Source organism: Centruroides sculpturatus, unplaced genomic scaffold (genome assembly GCF_000671375.1).
Source record: "Centruroides sculpturatus isolate CEXI.00-Female unplaced genomic scaffold, Cexi_2.0 scaffold733, whole genome shotgun sequence".
Classification (NCBI taxonomy): Eukaryota; Metazoa; Arthropoda; class Arachnida; order Scorpiones; family Buthidae; genus Centruroides; species Centruroides sculpturatus.
This window is the reverse complement of record NW_019384975.1, coordinates 3,127-28,548: the sequence shown is the minus strand read 5'-3', so window position 1 is coordinate 28,548 and position 25,422 is coordinate 3,127. Positions and strand designations below refer to the sequence as shown.

Genomic DNA, 25,422 nt, shown 5'->3' with positions numbered 1-25,422 from the left:
ATACATATTACTGATTTGTGTATGACATGCAAGGAGCTGCCTTACCAATATTGTAGCTCCTTGCACAATAATATGGCTCCAAGAACTAGCACCATTGTTTTCTTTTTATTTACATAATCTATGAATATTTTATTCAAAATTAGTTAATTGTTTCTAAAATAAAACTTAAAAACAATCATAAAATAAAAAACTTGAATTATCACTAATATTTCATTTGTTCTTTTAATTATCCAAATGAAACAAAATCTGTTGGCAGCCATATGTGTTCTATTTTTAAGACAGGTGAATCAGCTATAAATTTAATTTAGTTGTTTTGTTAAGAACTCAATAGTAATTGTTAGAATTATTATTGCAGTGTTATGCAGATTTTTCAAATTTATTCCTTGAGGCATAAATAAATTTTAAAAAAACATTCAAAAATAAACGTTTTTTATTTTAACTAATAAAATGTATTTTTATCATTATACAATATATTCTATTTAGTTAAAACAATAAAAATTCAATAATTACTCCAAAAGAGGAAGGAACTATTTAAAGAAATAAGTCAAATATATTCCTACACCTGTCGTTTGTTTTTCATTTTAATTTGCTTTCATTAAAAAAAGAAACAAAGGAAATCTTTTTTGACTTTTCCTTGTATTGTGCTTAATATGGTTTATGAAGAAAATTCTGTTAAATTTTCATAATTGTTACAAAAATTGAGAGGGGTGCAACAATTTTTCCTGAAAAAAAAGGAGACAGAGTTAGAAAATTTGGAAACCACTAAACTACTACATTAACTAATTGAAAGATCTAAAGATAGATTGAGAATATGGTGAAAGGATGACTTTTTTTTTCCAGTATGGGCAAAAATCTACCCAATGAAGCTTTAATCAGTTCATTCTATGCATTTATAAAACAGCATTTAATACAGTAATTATAAGAAAGTTGTGATTATGTACGAACATTTATAGTGAATAATAATTTATTATTTGGCAAAAATTTTTCAGTTTATTATTACACATTTGTTGTCATATTTATTTTAACACAATCTGTATAATTTCTAAAGGAAGACCATAATTTAAATAATGAAGAAAATAAAATATAAAGAATAAAAGTTCTTATTAAAATATTAATTATTGAATAGCTTTCATAATTGAAAAACTTCAAAAATTTACACATATTAAATGATTTAAAAATAATCCTAATTTATAATCATTAATAAACATAATTAATCTAAAATAAATAAAACCAAAAGTTATATACTTATTGACAGAAAGTTACATGTTCAGGTAGAACTGTCCAATTACTGCAAAACTCATCATACAGCTATGTCTCAGACAGATATCTAAATGATTATAGTTGTTGTCTGATTTATTAGATTAATACTACAAGGGTGCCATAATCTTAAAATTGCTACTCCGGTATCCTATGAAAAGGCTTGCAGACTTGTAGTGAGCCTCTGCAAGTCTTAAAGAGTACCTGTTGTTTGGAGATCTTTGATTGTAACACTTGCTTGTATGACACAGTCAGACATTATGCATGACTGACAAAGTTTGAAAAAGGAGATGAAAGCAAAGTGGTAGTTTTGTCAAACTGTCCTCATTTTGGTCATTCTGACCAGACTGCACGATAATATCAGAGGCAATGGACATGCTCTGGACACCCCAGACAGAAGATTGTTCATGAGACAAGCACAAAATAGCTATTGCATTTTTGTCCACTATCCAAAGATAGGTGAAAGCCTTGCTATAGAACAGGTGTGGCCAAACTTTTATCCCTTAGGGGCTACTTTTTTGGTAAAATATAGTCTGCGGGCAACTATGAATATGGGCAAACAATTTTAGGATTTTTATATGTGCATGCGTTAACATTCATTTGCATTGTTCATTGGGATAAATACAAACAGTATGGGTACGTTGCACAGTCTATTATTGTAAGAACAAATTATCGAATTAAAATTTTTAAACATTAATTTAAGTGAAAGCAAATTGTTCAACTTTAGCTTCGCGGACTACTTTCAAAACCTTTGCGGTCAACCGCAGTCTATGTGTTGACCATCCCTGCTACAGAATCCTGTCTCTTCCCATATTAGTAGTAGGCAAGCAGTAGATAAGCACAGACTATTGGTTTTACAACAAATCCTGATTCTGTTTAAGAATAGATGGTCACAGTGTTAGCAGGGATGTAGTCACATGGGATGGCAAGGAGTGACATTTCTCACATTAACACTCTTCCAACCCTCACTCTCTACTAGCCCCTAGTGCCAACCTCCATTACTGCCCCATACAAATTTAAAAGTGAACATAAAAAAAAATCACAAAGCAGTTGACCACTGGCAGAAAACAGGCAATCAGACTCAAATACTAAGTTACATGAACATCAAATACTAGTTACATGAAGGTAAAGAATAAAATTTAATACCTGTTCTTGTTCTGCCATTTATTTACTTGAGCATTATCATACATATTACTGATTTGTGTATGACATGCAAGGAGCTGCCTTACCAATATTGTAGCTCCTTGCACAATAATATGGCTCCAAGAACTAGCACCATTGTTTTCTTTTTATTTACATAATCTATGAATTCTATTTCTACACAAACTATTAGAGATTTGGGTCATACACACTCAGAAATTTCTAGTTACATCCTTGTGTTAGTGTGAAAACTATTGGAGAGTACTCTAATGCTGCCTTTAATGTTGAGTGGCATACTGTCTCATTGCCGAAAAACTAGTCTCAGAAGACATTTTATGACAGTTGGTCAGGTCTAAGAATGGTATGAGGGACATTGATGGGTTAGTGATATGTTTGAAAATCTTACTGTGACAATCTAGATTTGTCATCCGTCAGAATTTGTAGGGCCAGATGTTTGGCAATCTAAGAGTTTGAGAGATTTGAAAATCTGTGGACAATGCAACAAGATACTAAAGGTTTTTTTAAATTGTACCATTGTTCAAAGGAAATTGTCAACATTTGCTATGAAAATATAATTACAGTAGAGCATCGATTATTCGACTCCTGATCAATCGGTTAACTGACCGCGTTCTAGTCGGCAAATTCAAATGTCCGCTAGTGATGTGGCGCTACATTATTTGGCTATGTCTTGGCTACTTTAATATTATTTTTACGTGTTTTAGCTGGCAACACTGGCTCAACCATGAAAGGGAGCCAATATTTAAACGAGGCTTAATTTTCTAATTTTTAACGATACAATAGAGATGATTATTATTTTTAAAAAATTTTTGTTAGGCTTAACATCGATGAAAATTCAACGCAAAGTAGGTTAAAAGCGATATACTAATATACTAATTACATGGGATATACTAATATACTATACTAATAATGTATTTTTTCATATTTTTCGATTATCCGTTTTTTTCAGTTATCCAACCAACCCCAGTCCCCAATTGAGTTGGATAATCGATGCTCTACTGTACTGTACTTATCATCATTATTATTACATTTCAACTAATAATGTTTCATTTAATTCTAAATGCCTCCTTGACATGCAACTTTTTTTTTTTATCAATGAGTACATGAAAGAAGCATTATATCCATGATTTATTTCTTTTTGTATGTCAGAATATCTTTTTTATATTTCTGCATGATTATTTAAAGTTATTGCATGAGTTTAAAAGTTATTTAAGTGTTACATTTGAGCATTTGAAAAAATTTAAATCTAAACATCTGTAATATAATCTGATCAGTTTAATATACAATAATATAATCAATCAATAATATAATCTGAACCTAACATTCTTTTCAGAAGGTTTAGATTTAAACTAGAAAATATTGATAAATATAAGAGATCCAAAAATTTGCATAAAACTTTGAATTTAAGTTCCAATAAAACAATTAATAGTAGTTTATGTTATTTCTACAAAGCTCTTGTATCTTACTATTTAATTTGAACAAAGAGAAAACAAGAAAAACATTTTCTTTCAAATACTTTGGTTGTCATTTCTTACATTATCAAAAATTTAAATGCAATTATTTATTGTGACATCGTCATAATGTTAGGCTGCAATTTCTAATCATATTTTTAAATTTATTTAATTTAAAATATATGCTTGCCACCTCAAATTGGAACTGTAGTGTCTTGCCCCTGTACATCATACTTTTCCTTTAACAATAGAATCATGCCAGTCATCTATTAACTGCTTTCAGGGGAAAAGTTTTCTAAATTGAAATAATGTGACCTGCAGTTGGCATCTTAAATTCATATATAGTTAATCATGGCCTCCTCTGCCCCTAAGGTTTCCATATCTGGTTTTGTATTTCATCTATCTAACTCCATTCTTGAGATTAAGGAAAGACAGACGAACAGACTACATTTATATACATACTACAGACACAGTAATTTATAGGTTTCAAATTGCAACCCAAAAAGAACAATACTCTTCTACATTCTAACATTCTAATTTTTAAATAATAAAGCCAAATGATTGTCAAATTAAACAAGCTATATTACCACTATATTACTTTAATCCAATTTAATCCAGAAACTGTTTGGCTTTAATATAACTATAAAGCTTAGAGATGTTTATAATTTTAAAATCCCCTAGTGCCAACCTCCATTACTGCCCCATACAAATTTAAAAGTGAACATAAAAAAAAATCACAAAGCAGTTGACCACTGGCAGAAAACAGGCAATCAGACTCAAATACTAAGTTACATGAACATCAAATACTAGTTACATGAAGGTAAAGAATAAAATTTAATACCTGTTCTTGTTCTGCCATTTATTTACTTGAGCATTATCATATTACTGATTTGTGTATGACATGCAAGGAGCTGCCTTACCAATATTGTAGCTCCTTGCACAATAATATGGCTCCAAGAACTAGCACCATTGTTTTCTTTTTATTTACATAATCTATGAATTCTATTTCTACACAAACTATTAGAGATTTGGGTCATACACACTCAGAAATTTCTAGTTACATCCTTGTGTTAGTGTGAAAACTATTGGAGAGTACTCTAATGCTGCCTTTAATGTTGAGTGGCATACTGTCTCATTGCCGAAAAACTAGTCTCAGAAGACATTTTATGACAGTTGGTCAGGTCTAAGAATGGTATGAGGGACATTGATGGGTTAGTGATATGTTTGAAAATCTTACTGTGACAATCTAGATTTGTCATCCGTCAGAATTTGTAGGGCCAGATGTTTGGCAATCTAAGAGTTTGAGAGATTTGAAAATCTGTGGACAATGCAACAAGATACTAAAGGTTTTTTTAAATTGTACCATTGTTCAAAGGAAATTGTCAACATTTGCTATGAAAATATAATTACAGTAGAGCATCGATTATTCGACTCCTGATCAATCGGTTAACTGACCGCGTTCTAGTCGGCAAATTNTACTAAACAGACGATAGCAAACTCAATTTAGCCGCTCCGTAGCGTGGCGCAGGGTCGGAGGTAAGTAGTTCGGCTGCTCATCCACTATTGGTCCAGACTATATCAATCTTCTCGCGAAACGACGTTATAGGAGGTACGTTATACGAAAGTTTCTACAATTTTTTCGCTACGTTTTAGGAATTGTCGTTATAGGAACGTACGTTATAGGGGGGGTCGACTGTAATATAATATATTCAATAATATTAAAGAAATTGAAAATGTTTTTGCAACACCTGCAAAAACAGGATATTTATGATATTGTATAAATAATCATAATATAAAATTCTTTTTACTGCTTTCAGATATTGGTATGTAATAAATGTGTTTATGCTTCTCGTTTCTGCTAAAAAAGACAGGACAAAATTTGTTTCACTAATGGTCACCATACTAGTTCTCATTCTCGCCTTTTCTCACGAGAGTTATGAGACCCATTTACAGTAGACCCCCTATAATATGGTAGATACGTTACATTTTATATAAATTCCGTGTTTTATGATCACTTAAACACATGAGCCAATCACAGCCCGGCACGTGTGCAGTTTAGGGACTACAGCTGTTTGAAAGGTTTTCTTCCATAAAATTAATCAATTCTAGACTAATTTGACTCAACATTTCCAAAATAAGTATAATTTTTTGGGAATAATCCATATAAACTATGCTATAAACAAAAAATTGTAGGATTACTTACTGAGTGTGCACCATTCGACAACGCCATTGCTTAAGCTTGTTTTCATCACGGAGCGGCACATCGAATGGCGGGCATGTGTTTCCTGATAAGTTATTTTTCTGCGAAAAATTTGCTGAACTTTGGAGATATCATTAATATAAATATAATTTTTATGGCCGTTAAATAATAAATGGCTTTTAGTAGGTCCGCTGCTTGTTTAAACTCAACGGTTTGTACAATATCTGCTATTGGTCTAGATTCGACCAATCCTGTTGCAACACGAGTCAGCGATGATGTTTTACTGTATTATATGAGTGTCTTTTAGCATGTTTATATGAATATGACCGCAATTTTTTCACTGTATTATACGAATCCGTATTATATGAACCTGTTTTATAGGGGGTCTACTGTATTAATAATTTAAGTGGTTACAGTTGTAGAAAATATATAAAAAAAACTAGATAAAATTAAATTATTGAGCATTCAAATAGTAATAAATTTACAGAACATAAATGTGAGAAAAAAAAAAAAACATATCATCTGTGGGGTGGCAACATCCACCACATCACCATCCAGATACATATGATTCTAATTTTTCATATAAATAATCAAAATTTCAATTATTATTTTTATGCATTTTTCTTGCAATGTGCTTATAGTCCTTTGAGATATATATATGTGTGTGTTATGTGTATATGTACAGTGTCTAAATTAATAATGATAAAAATTAGTGATTCTGAATTTTCAGTACAAAAAAAAAAAAAATAAATCTCTTATGATATTCATTCTGCTTTATGCAAAAAGCCAAACTTTCGCCATGTAAAATCTATGGGCTGATTGCTGGTTTTAAGTTTGTTGCGTGCTGCATGTCAATTGAGTTTCCAATTCTTGTCAATTTATATTGATCTCAAAGATAATTTTTTATTTTATCTTTACAATGGACATTTAACATGCATAATGTGTAGCTACATGTGCATGTTTTAACCAGTTACTGGAGTTGATAAGCCACTGGCCACACATGTGGGTATTTTAAACATTTCTTTATTTCTTGATGCTTTTGACATTTATGACATTAGATGTGCACATCCTTCCCAAACCTATGGGTTTTAAACTGCTTTAGATAGAATGTTGTTATCACATTTATGTTTTCATGTGAAGTCAAAATTGATAAACCTATGCCACAGAGCTCAGCTTCATTTTTCTAGAAAATACCTAGTGATTAATTGTCTACCAACAGTTTAACTAAAATTAAATAAAAGTGTAATGTTTTCATTGTTTTAAAGATAAAATTTTTAATTACTGCAAAAACTGGATATAATCAACTTCTATGGAAACTTCCTACCTTAATATTTACCCCACAGAATGATGTAAGTTCAGAAACACAAACATTTTCAGTCTGAGACCTGATTCAGGTCACAAATTTAAAATAGATGAAATGTCTAACTTTTTGGTGTTCAAATGTGTCAGGTGCAGAAGAGATTACATGAAAATTCAAATTTAAAATCCTCTAAAATCAACCAATAGGATGCATCCAAGTGTAGAAATTGTAAAATGACTTATCAAACAGGACCTACCATGCACGTGAAATGTGCCTCTCTTTAAAATTTACACATTTTCTTTGTCTTTCTGCTTTAAAACTCTCTAGCACTTCCAGTAGTTTGAGTTGGTCCACGTTAGTCATTGTTCTATTTAACATAGCCCATTGTAAATCAATTTTAATTTCATCCTTCCCACATATATCAAGATGGTTTGCCTGCCTTTATCTTTATCAGTTCTGTGTTCAGTTAAGAACTTTTTAATGGACATCCTAGTCAAACCTATGAAGATTAAGTCTCTCTGAAACCATTAATCTCTAGGAGGTATCTTATATATTCCTGACGATCTGTTGTAGTCAATCAAGTCTTTTTCATTTCTGAGCATTTTAAACATATGGGGACTATATTTGTATGTTAATCTTANATAACAAGTCTATAACATGCAATAAACTGGTATTAACACGTCATCTGCAGTATGTTTAACAAGAATTTAAAATTTCTGCTGTTAAAAACAGAGATTAAAGCATTTAGAGGATTAGGACGGCGATGGATCGTATTTCAAATGTTTTATTGCACGTTGCTTCTCTCACGTCATCCCAATTTAATTTTCATTAAAAAAGAAATAAAGTGTCGAGTACTTATTATGTTTGTTTGTTATTTAATATTGTAACTTCAATGTAATTAATAATAAATAAAAGATTTTTACTCACTCGTAAGACATGATAACCTTCTGTACCACCTCCAGGAACAGGATTACTTTGAGAACCACCCATATTTTATATAAGCAACAATTATGACAGAAAAACAACTAAAACAGAAAAATTTAAAAATTTTTTTCAATTGAGATTTTCATATTATTTTCAATCATATTTCTTTTACAGGTGCTCATGGAATTATCATCTTTTCTCTCATGAACACAAACACAATTTTTATTCATTACTATGTATAATGATTTTTGAATTAAAATTTTTGATATTTATAAGTCAGTTTTCTCACATACAAACAAAAAGTCTTATTCTCTAAATTACTATGTTTCCATAATTTTGCTACTGGTGTATACTTGTATTTCAATAATATGGAGAATGCCATGGATAGGAGTTTATATAATGAAGGTGCTGAAGACATCCCCAGTTTGCACCATAAATAACCAAGGATGGTTATATCATATTTAAATATGTCTGGAAGAGGACATCAGACTGGAGCATCTGCACGGTAAGCAGGAGTCGTGGGTTTAAGTCCCACTCCGAGCCAATTCTTTTCTTCCAGAATATTCTAATTATTTAATAAATATTAATCTAATTATAATTATTAAATTTTATAAAAGATGACACCTAATACCTCCCTCTAGTGACAAATTATTTAGTAATTAATTAAATATAATCAAAGAAAAGTAGCCCGATGTAATCCAATGGTTATTTGGCTTTTCAAATTGAAGCAAATGAATTTCTAGTTTACATTAATTTTGTAATTTGAGTTTTCTTTTGACATTTGAACAGTGTTAGTAGGCAATATATATAATCTTCAAAGTAACATAAATTTTTCTCAAATATGAACTTTTAGTTAAAAAATTAATGTATTAATAACTTAAATCTGAAGTTATTTCTTTATCACAAATATTTAAAATAAAAAAGAATTTTATAATTTCTAAACATATCAGTATTGATGTGTGAAAATCTTACTGAGCATTCAAAATAGAATTTAAGTTTACTTCTATTGTTTAGAATATTTTTTTGATTTTAATAACTAGATTTTGCATTATGGCTTTTATATAATAAGAAATTCACAATTATTTAAAGATGCACTTAATCTTTTACTTGTAAAATCTTTAATTATATAATAAACTAAGTATGAACAAAAAAGATTTGAATCTCATTAATTATAAATTAATATATATTAAATGAACTATGATTTGACTAGTACATAAATGGCCATAACAAAACTGAGCATTATTCAGTTTCATATATCATAATACCAAATATTTAATCTAGTTAACAAATTTGATTATTTAATATTAAAAAAAATGTTAAAAACATGAATCTAAAAATTTTAAAAGCAAAACACACATTTGGTTGAAAGAAAAATGCCAATTTCTGATATTAAATTGATATATTTTGGAATAGTAATTTTAAAAATGAAAAAAAGCATGCAAGAACTTTTGACAGGAATCAATTCTCACCTTAAGACATGCATATTTGAACATCTAAATCTATGCCTGAATATGACAGAATAAGTTCATGAATGTTTCTTGTGAAATACTGCTTACAAGATTTAAAGTAATATAAATTTCTGAAAAATTTTGTAAAATAATTGTAGACTTAGCTACCTATGAATTTGAAATATAACAAATTTTTAATTTATATGCAATTCTAAACTTTACAAATCAAAACCACAAGAAACAAATTTCTTTTTTTTAACCAAATAATTGTAATATTATCCTGTATTAAATTGCGTTAAAATATTTCAGATCATATTTTAAATAAAATATATCTTCAATCTTTTTGTTAAGTATCACATTAGTATAACCATTTAGAATAAACATAGAAAATTGGAAATAAGCAATTATATATCTCACATAGATGCAATATAATTACTGTACATCTTTTTACAATTTAATTGCAATGAATTTTAAATATATAAATGACTTATTGTATTCCAGTGGCGTTTTAAATCAAAATAAAACTTTTTGACTACCATTTCCAATCTGTAATTGGACATCATCTTCAAATAAATCAAGAATAAATTTATTTGAAGTTTCTATGTTACAAACTCAAACTGTATTTGAAATACTGGAATTTTGATATACACGAAATGTGTTTTATATTTAGAATACACATCAGGAAGAGCTATTTTCTGTTTACTGAAACAGAAAATGAGCATGCTGATATGATGAAAGTGAATAACAAGTCTATAACATGCAATAAACTGGTATTAACACGTCATCTGCAGTATGTTTAACAAGAATTTAAAATTTCTGCTGTTAAAAACAGAGATTAAAGCATTTAGAGGATTAGGACGGCGATGGATCGTATTTCAAATGTTTTATTGCACGTTGCTTCTCTCACGTCATCCCAATTTAATTTTCATTAAAAAAGAAATAAAGTGTCGAGTACTTATTATGTTTGTTTGTTATTTAATATTGTAACTTCAATGTAATTAATAATAAATAAAAGATTTTTACTCACTCGTAAGACATGATAACCTTCTGTACCACCTCCAGGAACAGGATTACTTTGAGAACCACCCATATTTTTAAATTATTATATTAAAATGTACTTATATTGATTTAAATTTCAATTCTTTCAATATTAAACATTGTAAACAATTAACTATTAATGAATTAGAATGGAAAATTGCTCAAATTAAACACAAATACAACACACCAACGTAAATCCTTACGTGGCATACACACGCCCAGATCACAACGCCACCATCTCCTAATTATCTAACATTTAATTTATTAAAATAATTTTGATCGAAAATTTATTCTCGAAATAATTTATAATATTTATTTAAACAGTACATAAATTTAATAATTTAATAAACATATTTTAATTAACTTTTTTTAAAAATAAATAAATATATATATTTCAACGATAGTACTTTATATTACGACGTAATCTTTAATTACGATAGTACTTAATATTACGTCATAATATAAAATACATTACTTTTTTCATTTTTTGCTCTACGTACGCTAAGAACTTTTTAGCCACGCCTATCTTGAGTTCAATTAAGGCACATGGGACCGGCTAGGTCTTTTTTCAGTTTGGTATCTTTCTTATTGTGAATACTGAAACGGCCTTTTTTCACGCCCATTATGAAACCCATAATGAAGAAGCTGGACGATGAGGAATAGAAACAAACTTATTCGGATCATTTCTTCACCTTTAAAAAATTTCTGAGGCTTTCGACTTTTCATCAAGTTTTTTGTTTTATGAATAATAAATCACTTATAATCTTTGATTATAACCTTGTTACTTATTTAGTCATAAGAACGCTGCGAGCTTATCAATAGCATGGAAATTTCTTATATACCGCGACGGGGATAAAACTACACAGTACATAATTTGTTGTTATATAATCAACGAAAGGGTTTATCATTATTGTTTATATTTTTTATTGTATATTAATATGTATTATATATTTTTGTATATTTTATTATTATTATTATGTTGGGTTTAGTGGGTTATACTTGGTTGACACTGGTGTCTATGTAATATGCCGGACCAGAGTCAAGGCATAGCAACCAAAAACTATAATTAAATAAGTGTGTCAGTGTCTGTATTCAGGAATTTCCTAACAATATGGCATGTATTTAGTATAGTGGCCTTCTGTAGTGTGATGTATGTATTTCTATTCAATTGTAACGTTCCCAGGCTTTGTGTAGCGTGTCTGGTATCACACCTGTACAGGAGAGAACGACAGGTACAATAAGCACTCTATCCATCCTCCGTAGATGTCTTATTTCCTGGGCGAGTTCTGTGTACTTGCCAATTTTTGTGAGTGTTTGGAATGGATATGTCTATAATGTATGTGATTTTATTGTGTTTGTCAATGAGTGTGATGTCTGGTCTGTTGTGGTAAATTGTTTTATCTGTGATTATGGCTCTGTCGTAGTACATTTTGTGCGTGTTGTTTTCCAGTACTGTTTGTGGAATATACTTGTAGTATGGTTCGTGGATATATACCAATTCGTGTTTGTTTGCAAGCTCTTGGTGTATTATATTTGCTACTTGATTGTGTCTGTGTAAATAATCTGTCTGTGCCAAGAGCTTGCAACCAGAAGCAGTGGCGTAGCATATGTGTCAGCGCCCGTGACGGAGGAAATTTCGCCGCCTCCTTATTTAGGTATCCCAATTTAAAAGACTAAAATTCAGTTTCTTCACAGAATAAGTAATGAAAAATTCCGTGCTCATTTCAATCGGTCCGAATCGTAGGTGCGACAAAAATATGAAATGAAATGGTTCAAATTTTTACAAGATATTATTATTTAGTGTGAAATTTTGCCGCCTCCTAAAAGTGCCGCCCGGGGCGGGTCGCCCTTGCCGCCTCCACTACGCTACGCTACTGACTAGAAGTGATGTGTTTTTTTCTTTTTCTTTTCAGGTGTTGTTTTATATGGAGATTTTACTCAATATAGGCTCTTTCTCCGATTAGACATGTGTGTATCGCCTGGCAAATCGATCGCTATGCGACCGATTTTCCAGCCGTATCCGAACGGCCTATACGTACGCGCGGGAATTAATGCCTTCCGGGAGGACTTTTATGGGGAACTGGCCTCCTATTCAGTCGTTATTGGCAAGGAGAAAACCCGGAAAACTCCAAGCAGCCAGCCTGTCCGATCGCGGCGCGAACACACGACCGAACTTCCCAGTGTTTAGGGTCTGGTCACCGCTATGAGCGGCAACGGAGATCACTCCCCCACTGGTGGGGGCGAAGTGATGTGTCATATAGTCATATAGTTTCTGGCATGATGTGGCATTTTCTACATGTGTCATTTGTGAGTGTTGTATCTTTGAGTATGTGTTTTCTGTAGTTTTTAGTATTTATGACTTGATCCTGTATGGCAATCATGAATCCTTCCGTCTCCCCAAAGAGGCATTCCCGATCTAACCAGCTGTTTGATGCAGTTTTGTCAACAAAATCCTGGGCCAGGTAGTAAGGATCCTGCCATGGAGTGCCTTTCGAGCTCACGATTGCTTGATGGTGTCTATGCTTTTTATATGTTGTGTCGGGTCCATATGTTGTGAGTGTAAATTTAATGGTGTGCTATTTGAGTTTGCTAGAGTTATTGCTTTATGTAACTGTGATGTTTCTTGCTTTTTGTAGAAAAGCAAGTCTGTAGACGCAGTGTCTGTATTTGTTTGTAGTGAAGGTTAACTACGTCAATCAGGCCACTTCCGCCATCTTTACGTGGAAGGGTTAATCTTTCTGTGGCGGATTTAGGGTGATGTTGTTTATTATTATTATTATTATTTATGTTACTGCAATTGTACGTCACTGATCTATATTTGGAACACTGTTGAATTTAAATTTTAAAAACTATTCCTGGTGTTGGCTGCACAGATAGCCGAAAACGTTAAAAAATTAAAAATGTCTGCTGGAACTTTTTATTTTTACATTTATTCCAGTTAAGAAATTTTATTATTAAAAGCTTATCCAAAAATTTTCATTGATTTACAGTACTCATATTCACGTATTTTCGGGTATTCAGCAATTACACAACCATTTAAATGATTATTTCCTATGGAATATTGAAACTGAATTTTAATTTTTATATATTTGCAGGTGTTGAGCAGATTATTTTCTATTTTTTTTATCCTTTGTAGAATTAAGTGGTGTTTTGCAAGAAAAAGAGGTACTTAATATTACGTCATAATATAAAATACATTACTTTTTTCATTTTTTGCTCTACGTACGCTAAGAACTTTTTAGCCACGCCTATCTTGAGTTCNAAACTGAATTTTAATTTTTATATATTTGCAGGTGTTGAGCAGATTATTTTCTATTTTTTTTATCCTTTGTAGAATTAAGTGGTGTTTTGCAAGAAAAAGAGAAATGTTCTGTTCGACATATGGGTTCCCAGACGAGGTTCAAATTCGAGTAAACCGTGCAATTCTTGCGTGACACAAGATGTAAACAACGAGACTCGGAACTGTTCGAGTATGTGTCAAACTATCTGTCAAGGTCTTAGCGGAAGATAAACTCTAACACGAGCGCGCATAAATAGGTAGATCATTGACTCGCTAGTCTATAAAATGTTGGGCGTGATAAACCTTTTCGAACAAAAAAAGGGGAATTTTTGATAGATGAAAGATGAAAATGATCATTAAATTCTTAGACGTCAAAAAATGGTATAAACAATGGCCTGAGTTATGAGTGCAGGTGTTATTGTTTTATAAACAGTCACCGAGCAGAGTTGACAAAGAGGTATCAGATGGACACCTGGAATCGAACCTTTCCCGCGACCCGAAAAGGTTTCGTCTTGCACCTGGAGACAAAGGAGAGACGAATCAGAAAGCGAGGAATGGGACGAGGGACCAATCCGAAATGCGAATACTGTGGGAAAAACTATAAAAATCGGAACTTCAAGGTCGAAAGAGAGTCTCCTCTGGATTAAGCCTACAGTTGTGCTTTATCTATTGTGTTCTGCTACCGCCGATCACCTAGGACGCCGAAGCTTAACATCGAACATCTGCATCGTCCAGCGATCCTTCTCGTCCGCCCGGGCTACGACCGATCACCCGAGCGCTTACCGTTTCATAGGAACATCGAGATTTTGGAATTGTCCAATATCGATGTAAGCATGAATTCGAACGAATAAACGGGTTTTCTCTTGTAAAACACTTGTTCTTCATTTGCCTCCTTCGCCACCGCCCACATACGCGGTTTCCCTTAGGCTCATTATGACGCGGGATAAATTGTACTCCCCTTAACGTAGGCAACCTTACAAACATAGTATTCATTTCAAATATAACGTAGGCCTAGCCTATCTTCCCAAATGTAGGAAATTATAACTGTAGGCTCATGAAATAAATGAAAGTAAGATTTACAAAAACAAAACAGTTGCCGAGTGGATAAAATCACCGAATAATGGTAGTTTGTCTGTACTTTATTAGCTTGGGCTTTAGACTAGGTACAGTACCTCGGTTAAAAACTGAGAAAATTATTTCTTCGAAAATTTTCTGTGTGCCTTGGATTTCTTCTTACTTGTTAGTAGTTTGGAGCATATACTGGATTTATTCTCCGCTGAAATACTTTTATTTCCATCAATCCATTTAAACCGACTCCAAAACTTCAGCCACTTTATGAGGTTACTATCAAACTTCACCAATTCTAACTTTGGCAAGCGATACTGTGACTTCTGACCTGCCAATGATTCCCCGCGGAACCTCTGACATTTCCGATGTCTATGTCGTTGGTTAGCATCTTCAACCTATTCTCCAACGGCTTAATTTAACTGATTTTGTGTATAATTATACTGATTAGATTACAGCGTGTCCATAATGCGATAATAAACAATGTTAGTGTCGTATTTTAAAAAGCGCTTAAAACACGAATGAAATTATTATAAAGTAAATCATGATGAGCATCGTTGCTGCATTATTTGCTTTCAATGGAATCATTAATGTCATTAATAAAATTTCGATTATAAATCGAACCTTAATTGACTTCAAGCGAAATCGGGATATGCTTTACTTTTTATTGGTGCATATGCATTAACTTAATTTATTGTAAGTTTATTATAATTATATATATATTCTTTCCGCTGTCTAGTGCTACCCTACAGAGAGTTTAGGCCAGTAAGTTGAGTTTACTATCGTCTGTACAGTATGTAAATTAGATACCGTAAGTCTAATACAGCACTAATTTTATACATTTCTTGTGAAAGAAACATTTCTTATTCAACGGCCATAAAAATTATTTATATTAATGATGTCTCCAAAGTTCAACGAAGTTTTCGCAGAAAAATAACTTATCAGAAATCGCGCCCGCCGTTTGGTGCTCTGCTCCGCGACGAAAACAAGCTTAAGCAATGGCCACGTCGAACGGTGCAGACTCGGTAAGTAATCCTACAATTTTTTGTTTATAGCATAGTTTATACGGNATAATCCACAACCACAGAGAACTTATTATATAGTAAATTATATCACATGGAGGCGCACAGTGTAAAGTGCGCATATCTAACGATCGAGATTGGACTGTGATTGAAATTAATAAATACTTATGAAATATAAGATTTGTGTTATTGTCCTTATTTTTCATTTGTCTTTACAATAGATTATTAACGTTCGGCTTCGCTAAACAGAATTGATATTTGTGCAGAAGGAAATAAGACTTTTAGAATAAGGCCTGGAGCATATCGTAGAGTAAATGTTACTTGTTGGTAAATTCGACACGCTGCTTTAGCGATTAGCAGAAACGAAAGTAGTGACATTGTCACTCCTATAGGCAAGCGACCCAAACAATTTGGTCAAGTCACATGACATTTTATGTACAATTCAAATCATATTCGTTTTCACTTAATGCTAGTATAGTAATAAGGCCGATTACTTCATCAACTCTGTATTCATCCACACATTTCAGAAATCTTTCAAATTTTATGCTATTGTATTGCAGTAAATCAACAAAGTACTAGTATTTCAAACAGTGAATAAAACGTGACACGTGACACGTTCCCTTAATTACTTTTATTAAATAGGAAGATAAGATAATAAAAATTATCATTATTATTATTTATTTGCAGAACGTATGAATTATGGATTTGAACGAAAAGTCTGGTTAAGGTTGGGTGGGAACAGAGAAGACACATAAAAAGAAAGTCACGAATTCAAACAAAGAAACTGTTAAAGTTTCTGTCTGACAGGTACAAGTTTTGGACGGAATAAGTCGGAAGTTATTTCCGATTACATTTTTTAGCTTTGCTATTTTTTTATTGGATGTATTTTGGCCCTATCTCTGAATGGAACAATTAAAAATATAGCAAAATCCATAAAATGTAAAAAAAAAAAAAATTCACGAGGAATTGGAGAATGACACTTAAATGATAAATTCATTTTAGATTGAATATAAGAAATAAAGAATGAATGCGATTTAGAAGATTGAATTATACGAGATTTGAAGCACTAAGAAACACGAATTTTGTCTCCGTTAAGTTAATTACCGTTTCTAATGTATTTTGGAGTGCAAAATGCAAAATGATTATTTTCAGATACAAAGATACTTTTTAAGATACAAAATGATTATTTTCAATCCTCAGAATTCTCCATCACGCAAGAATTTTTCATATTTTTAAATTTTAAGAACAAAATATAAATTGTACAAACCTATTAAAATAAGGAAAAATTCTGTTGCCCGCAAAATACGGGAAAATTTTTATATTACAGTATTTGAAAAATAGAGCAGTTATTGATGGATTGATGTGCCAATTTTTTTAAGGTTATCGCATTGCTTAGGAGTTGTTTACGAAAAATTGCTGCTTTTTGTGGAACAATCAGAAAACAAACATTATGTTGTTAAAGGTTGAGAAAAGAGAGAATATATACCTGAAGAAAGAAATCTGAAATATGTGCCGCTGATAGACCCAAAGAAGATTTTTTCCCTCCTCTTCATATTAAACTTGTGTTAATGAAAAACTTCGTGAAAACCTTGGAAAAAGATGGACGTGAGTTTGTTTACCTTCAAGGAGTTTTCACAAATCTGAGAACAGCAAAATTATGGGAAGGAATGTTAGTAGAACTTGAAATAAGGAAGCTTCTTAAATATAAAATCATTGTGTCAAAGCTCCAACCCGTCGAATTATACACTTGGCATTTATTCAAAGCTGTGGTGAGTGGATATCTGGGAAATAGAGAAAAAGATAACTACGAATTTCTGGTATCAGTGTCAGAGTTACGGAGGTATGACGAAGAAATGGGTATCGTATATCCTTGAAGATTCGTCTTGTCCACTTTAATCTTGACATATTTTCACAGAACTTGGTGATTTGAGCGAGGAACAGAAGGAACGGTCCCATTAGGATATTTCTCAAATGGAACGACGTTAGTATGCATGAAGGAATCCAGCCATGCTGGAGATTATTGCTGGATTCTCAAACAAGAAACTAACAGTGAATATAAAAGAGTCGTTGAAATGGAGGCATTTTTGACATCTCAAATACGCGTATGTACATTTCACCTCTTGTATGCTGTAAAATAAAACAGCCAGCACATGTCTATTATAATTAGCTTTTTTAAAACCTGTCATAGGTTCAATTTAGCTATCACAAGCTCTTATCTATCGAACAGAATGACAAATTAGAAAATATTATGTATAAAAAATTTACTACAGTTGTGTTATTCTTCCTCTTCAACCAGTCCTCCTCCTTTAAAAGGAAATTATTAAAAAATCATCAATCATTCGAGTTGTGACAATGCCGAAGGGCACCCTCTATTCTTCGGCACCACAGGACCGAAGGGTCGACATTGCGTCGGCGAAGACTGCAATGGCAAATTTATCAGGACTGACACCACTGTGTCTTCTGGGTAGACACAGAGACCGTTACGTTCGAATTTACGCGCGAGCAGTCGCGTCTATGGGGGGTTGGACTCGGAATGGAGACCAATTAAGATAAAGAAGTGCGCTTTACAATTCGATTATAGAAATTAATATCCGTTTATTGATTATATAGGCCTAAACTAGTTACACTTATGCTTTTAGAGAGAGAGAGAGAGAGAGTTTACAATTGTCCATGCGTGGTATTTACCTGAAGATCGCTTTCTTGAATTGGGTCCTTTTTCGGTGAAGACATGTTCTTGGTGGGTACTTGGACTCATCGGCTATCGGCGGTTAAGCTTCTGATCACTGGCTATTGGAGGAGCATCGGCGGTAAAATGTATCCGAGTGTACACACACGACCAACCTTCGAGGACGCGAACTCTTCTGTCGGGCGAACTCCCTGTCGCGTCATCGAACCTTCTCCTTTATTTGGGGGTCCTCCCCCTCGCAATTGTTGTCCTTTTTTTTGGTAAAATCGTTCTTCACGTCCAATGGCGATTTTTCGCATTTTATTCTTAGTGACACATTCGATGTGTCACTCTCAAACAGGGAAGTAAGTCCATGGGAAAGGATATAATCATATCCGTAGCGATCTTTTTTTTCCGAACGAAATTTTTGAATAAAATTTTCTTTTCAAGTCCGACCTCTCACAGAGTAATTTAGAATTCTATATCATTTAAATGATGATTATCTTTTACGATGAGATCATCTACTTATTGATTATCAATGATATTGTCATCACAGAAATATATATAAAATCGAGACTCAGAATTACACCAGGTGCATTGAGTATTCGAAAGTTAATATAACTGTTTTCGAGGAAGATAGAATATTTATTAAGATGTAATTGAGCTATCTTTTCACGTTAAAACTAATTGATTTAGTCATATACGGTTATGAAGATGGAAAATGGATTAATATTTAGTATTTATTCAAACAGTATTAGATAAAATTTGAAACAAGTCTTTGTTTAGAAATATAAATTAAACGAAAGTAATCAGCACTCGTGTTTTCTGCAAGTAAACGAAGTGTGCAACAAAAGTCACCCATAATCACTAAATATTGTTTATTCATAGCCTGATCTTCCACAAGCAGATTTTAACTACAGAGCCTTTCTTATCTTATTATTTTGCCATTTTATTTCCCGTGTTGACACGTTTCCAAGGGTTTTCATTTGATCACGATTGAAAATTAATTTTATGTTTGTACTCTGTGTGTTGACTCTAGACTTTAATTTTCTTATTTCTTCGTAGAGATCCTTCTTACTTTTCTGCACTCTTTTAAATCTATGTAACGCATTATGCAATCGAGATTTCAGTTCATTAATTTGTTTTGATTTTGGTGACAGTGGCTGGCAAACAAGAATACCGAAGTCCCGAAATACTGGACCAGATGTCTCCTTATCTTCGTCTCCATTCGTGCTTTTACAGTCATCACCGTTTTCTTCAAAAAGAAACAAAGTATGCAATAAGAAAAAATAGAATATTTAATAAGAATATTTTAAATTTATATTATAAATATACCTGTACTGGGCTGCATAGACGTCATAGGAGATAAATTTGTAGCATAACTGTGGTCCAAGGTCGGATCTATACGCTCACAATTGTTTCTATGCCCTGTTTTTGGTCCAGAGCATCTTCTCTTAGGTGCGGGTCTGCGAGAAAAAAGTGTAGGCACGGCATGACGCTTCGGCAATCTTCTTCCATCCTTCCTGTGATTCTCATACTGATCTTTCTGAAAATGAGCCTATGAGAGTTAATTGTAAATATTCACATCTCACTAAACTTATAAAGGCTAAAATGTAACAGACTTAATACACTTTAGCCTTAGTTTATTAATGTGCAATGTACAATTAAATAGGTAGTCAAAGCAGAAGTCCTTTCTCATAAAAATTCTGATTCTTACCTCACAAAGTAATGCATGTTTTCCAGCAATCCATAATTTCTCATTTTCATCCAGCCTATTTACTTTAATCGCCCATGTTTTTTTTTTCTAGCTTCATCACTAGGAAATCGATGCAGTTTGAATTTAGGAGCTCTATTTGAGCAATTAATTACTGAACAACCCGGCATGATCTATTTTTATATGGTAGCTTTAAGAGCGATATAGATGTATCGGCAGATCTAAAGGCTAAAATAATGATTTCTATCCTTAGTATAGTAAAGTAAGAACTAACTCGATGTTTAGAATCTATTTTAGATCGAAATTACCTGGTATATAAAGTTTCCAATTCTGTTATTTATCGTAATAAATAGCTGATTGTGCATTCACTTGTCATAAACGGTTCGGAAGCTGGCCTCATAATGGCGTCCACGTGACCGGCAGTATCCAATCATATTTTGACTCCCCAGTTGACCATACTCTGTTTATAGAGGGCTCTATACCTTGCCCACGTCAAATTTAGGTCTTGCCCCGCCGCTTAACACGAAATTTTACTGTAAATTCTAATTAATGTCGGTTTAAACAAATTGAGTATCAACTTTCTATAAACTTGTGTATCAGTTGCCGCGTAAATCTTTCCAGAAGCAGGAAAATTGTGAGAGTAAAAGATTTGCATTTGAAAGTTTATGGAAAGTAGTTTTTAAAAGGTCTTTATCGCATGTTAACCATCTGTCGCATGTAAACATCGATATTACTGACCATAGAACATAATGTCGCAATGGTCGTTAATAATGTATAGTTACGAAATGTTCTCTCGCATTTTTGGAAAATTGCGTATTAAAAACAAACTTGTTTCAGTACGCCTAAACGTTAATTTTATTTATAAAATTCAAAGTTTGCAGCAGTAAAACTACCTTTAGAGGATTTCCTTTATGCTCACAGAAGAAACTTCCAACCAGAGACACAAAAAGACTTTTCCAAATTTTTTCATGAAATCCAATATCTAACGAAAAATTGATACTTAATATTAATTAAGTCTGATTTATAATAATAATAATAAATTCAATAGACTACTTTTAGCTTTTGTTGAAGTTCCAGATTGCAAATTCCAAACTGCCAAATGTCTTGAAATCCATTCTGCATCTAAAAAATTAAAATTATGTTAATAAATAAAATTAAGCAATTGAAAACACATTAAATACACAACTACCATGAATGTGATGCAACATAGCGAACAGCCCAATATGATGAAAATGAATGAATAAATAATCATCAACATGAAGACCCAAATTCTAAAACGCTGATGTATATCAAGATATAGGTATACATAATACAAAAAGCTCGATTTTCAAATTATTCCAAAATAAACAATAACGAAAACCAACTCAGATTTTGTATTCAGTTGATTTATATAAATCCACAATTCTTATTGACGCATTATCAAATCATCAAATAATTTAAAAATTCGCGAAAGTTAGCAGAAGAGTTCTTAAAACTATAAGAAACAAATACTGTATTATTAAAACACACAATAACAAACCGTGTGCAATTCTTCCAATAACCTGTTACAAGTCCAAACTCGACAGTACAAAAGAGTGATTCTAGTGGAAACAGTTGTTTATTTTTTAAAGCAGGATAATGAGCATATTCACAATTTGAAAATTTATTGTTATACTGTACATAATGCAATAAACGAAACTAAAGAAAGGCATTTTGCATTAAGGCATTAATTTCGACAATTATTTTTTCATAAAAGTATCTGTTTCTTAGTCTCGTAATCACATTGATCTTGTTGCGACTGGTAAAGGTCAGAGCTATTCAATAAATCATAACTATTAGTAAAAATGAAATTTTCATTGTTTTTGCATCACTTTTGAATACATCGTAAAATGCAATGTACAATGGACGTTTCGTTTAACTAAACCTGGTAACGATTGCCATAATAAAAACTGAACAAATTGGACGTAGATTTTCTTTATTTTCTGATTTTGCAATACAGTAATACCCCGAACTTACGCGATAGGTGGGACCGAGCGATAACCGCGTAAGTCGAATTCGCGTAAAGGTCGTGGTATAATTTCGCATTTAAATACATACAAATAATTTTTAATTGGGGCCGGAGACTAAAGAAAACAATAATTTAGAAAAAACTGTTTAATAAAATCTTAGATAATACATATGTCTAATAAATTATATTATTATACAGTTTTTCACATTTACTTGATCATCACACCATAATTTTAACATTGTTTCCATCTCAGCGATAATACCGTGACGTTTACGAATGATGCTTGAATTTAAAGGTTGAGCATTTTTCACAGCTTCGAGAATTTTTTCTTTACCTTTTATAATTGTTCTGACCGACAATTCCGGTAGATCAAACTTCTTTGCCAATTCACAAATTTTCATTTTTGTATNTCTGTTTCTTAGTCTCGTGATCACATTGATCTTGTTGCGACTGGTAAAGGTCAGAGCTATTCAATAAATCATAACTATTAGTAAAAATGAAATTTTTATTGTTTTTGCATCACTTTTGAATACATCGTAAAACGCAATGCACAAGGCACGTTTCGTTTACCTAAATCTGGTAACGATTGCCATAATAAAAACTGAACAAATTGGACGTGGATTTTCTTTATTTTCTGGTTTTTAAATACGCAAAACGGCTGCTCACAGAAACAATTTTGAACTAGTTCTATACCATACATAAGTGCTGTTATCGAACAGGGAATTAGGAAACAACTCATGCAAATTTTTTCTTTCATATACCAATCCTTTTTTATGTATTTTTTATGTCTATAAAACTGAACTGAAACGAAGCGAGTTCGGATTGCCCGTACTTTCATCTTTGAATAGAGCTTTTTGTATTTTATTTTATGTTCGTAAACTAATATTTTTAGGAGCTGAGTTTACCTTCCCTAATTGGACTGAGCTTGCTTGTGTAACATACATAAATCATTTTTATTGATCTCGTGTAAGTTCGTTAAAACAAGATTGCTCGTCAAGAGAATCATCTTATAAGTTATTATTTAACCTTATTGATTAAGGTAATTTGTTCTGAATAAAACTAAAAATACTGTTTAGCATTCGTTATATATTAGTAACGATTAACGATACACCGGTATGAGCTTTGCTACGTCTTCCTCGGAAATTTACATCTAATTAAATTGATAAAAATTCACTTAAGATGACATTCAGTAAATTGTCATCTTAAGTGCAATTGAATGCAATTCCCCTTAGAAATCTCTTAGAAATCAAAACATAAAATAATACTGTCAAAGCATGTTCAAAGCATGTTTAATGTAGTGTTTGACCGAACTTTCAGTTTCGATTTCAAAATCTTGTTTCGATCGAACCTTGGACGGAATGGTTATACCATTCAATAATAAGTGAGATAGATTTTTCTCAGTTGTGAAGAGCGTGAGTTCTAAGGGGAGAAGAAATAATACAGAAGACACACACATTGCTCCTATCCAACTGTAGCATTGTAATCATGGTTATTTTGGTAATGGCAAAATCATAGTGGCCATATAAAAATACAAATATACTTTTATTCGGTTGTTGGAAATCTCCAAGAATTTCCTAGAAACCGTTTTCGTCCCCCAAAATTTTTACCAAAGTTTTCTCCTAAGGAAATTGTATGTTAATTAAATATAAACATGCAATAGAATCGAACTAATTACCTTAATTATAATTACACAAATTAAAAATAATTTCTTTAAATGTTTTTTTACTTACTTCATTAAAAAACTGCTAATAATAATTAATTAAGAGTTCAATAGATTCGTATAACGATTTATATTTTACTTCTAATTTAATGGCTTTCGATCCCAGTTCAGGGGTAAGCCTGAAGACATACGAGGGGTTGGGGCTCTTAATACTGCTTCCAGTAATTGACCATATAAGCCGGAATCCGTGCATAATTAAGGAGAATGCACACGTCCTGTGCGGCAAGGAAAAGCGCTATCGCAAACGCATCTTCGCTGTTTTTCACCAGGTCGTCCCTCACATTTTTTTAGCATTAAAGTTCAGTTTGTTAATGTTAAAAGTAGTTCATTTGTTCCGACACAACTCAACACTCTGCTTATGAATTTTAATTATCGTCGTCTTAGTGTTTCAATTCATTTTAAAAAGATAATTTTATAAACATTTTAACAGAACTTAATGTGAAAGTTTTATACGTTTATAAATACGACTTCTTTAACTTTTCGGCAACACATTCTAATGTAGAAATATTAAGAAAAACAGACAAATGAGAAAATATAACAAAATATATATACTGACGTGGAATTATTATCCACGATAGTGTGTATATTGAATTGTTATTATGTACATAAAACCGAAACTTTATTGAAGTATGCGATATGAATTTTTTCGAACATTATCCTCATAATTTAGTATAGAACACATTTATAAACTCATAACACATTTTTTTCGTTGGAAATATCGATACTAATTTCCATAAAAGCTCCTTCAACGCGATCAATAACAATCCCTACGGATTAAAAATAACTCTGAACTAATTCAGTAATAAAAAAGCACACTTCCTGGATCTGAAAATCAACATAGTACATGGAAAGATACGCACAAAAATATATGTTAAACCAACATCTCACTCAATATACATCCCTTGATGCTCGAACGATCTTCCCAGATGGCTTTTAAAGCACTTATCGCAAGGGCTTACACACACTGCACAGACGTAAGGAACACCATAAAACAGTTAAACGGGATCAGAAACATAGCAGCCACTCACGGATACAGCAAAATACCATCAATACCTTAGTCAATAAATATAAGCATAGAACACTCCATAAAAAATAATAAACCCACTCCATCCATAACCGAATCGGTAATATCTAACAAGTTGCTTGATAGCGCTTTGAAAAACAGAGTGCAACAAGCAACTAACTTATAAGCG

The 25,422-nt window shown here is 32.1% G+C and overlaps 2 protein-coding genes across 5 annotated transcripts in view; both read right to left on the bottom strand.

The window, feature by feature from the left end:
- The window catches only part of LOC111632667 (Golgi reassembly-stacking protein 2-like), a 46,702-nt gene extending 35,704 nt beyond the window's left edge, over window positions 1-10,998 (bottom strand). For 2 of the 4 annotated variants that reach the window (XM_023377162.1, XM_023377166.1), the window contains exon 1: window positions 10,766-10,998. In XM_023377162.1, the coding sequence (XP_023232930.1) occupies window positions 10,766-10,828 (63 nt within the window). In that variant the 5' untranslated portion in view covers window positions 10,829-10,998. Of the gene's footprint in view, window positions 1-8,293; window positions 8,357-10,765 lie in introns of those variants that run through there. The other 2 variants (XM_023377163.1, XM_023377164.1) reach the window with 2 other exon arrangements.
- Window positions 10,999-19,694: 8,696 nt separating this feature from the next.
- On the bottom strand, window positions 19,695-21,644 carry LOC111632657 (the record flags this gene model as incomplete). The annotated part of the gene is made up of 5 exons (XM_023377149.1): window positions 19,695-20,063; window positions 20,144-20,354; window positions 20,526-20,612; window positions 21,416-21,504; window positions 21,576-21,644. Coding segments are annotated over 5 exons (797 nt in total), but the record flags the coding sequence as incomplete, so codon positions are not given.
- Between the last annotated feature and the right edge of the window lie 3,778 nt (window positions 21,645-25,422).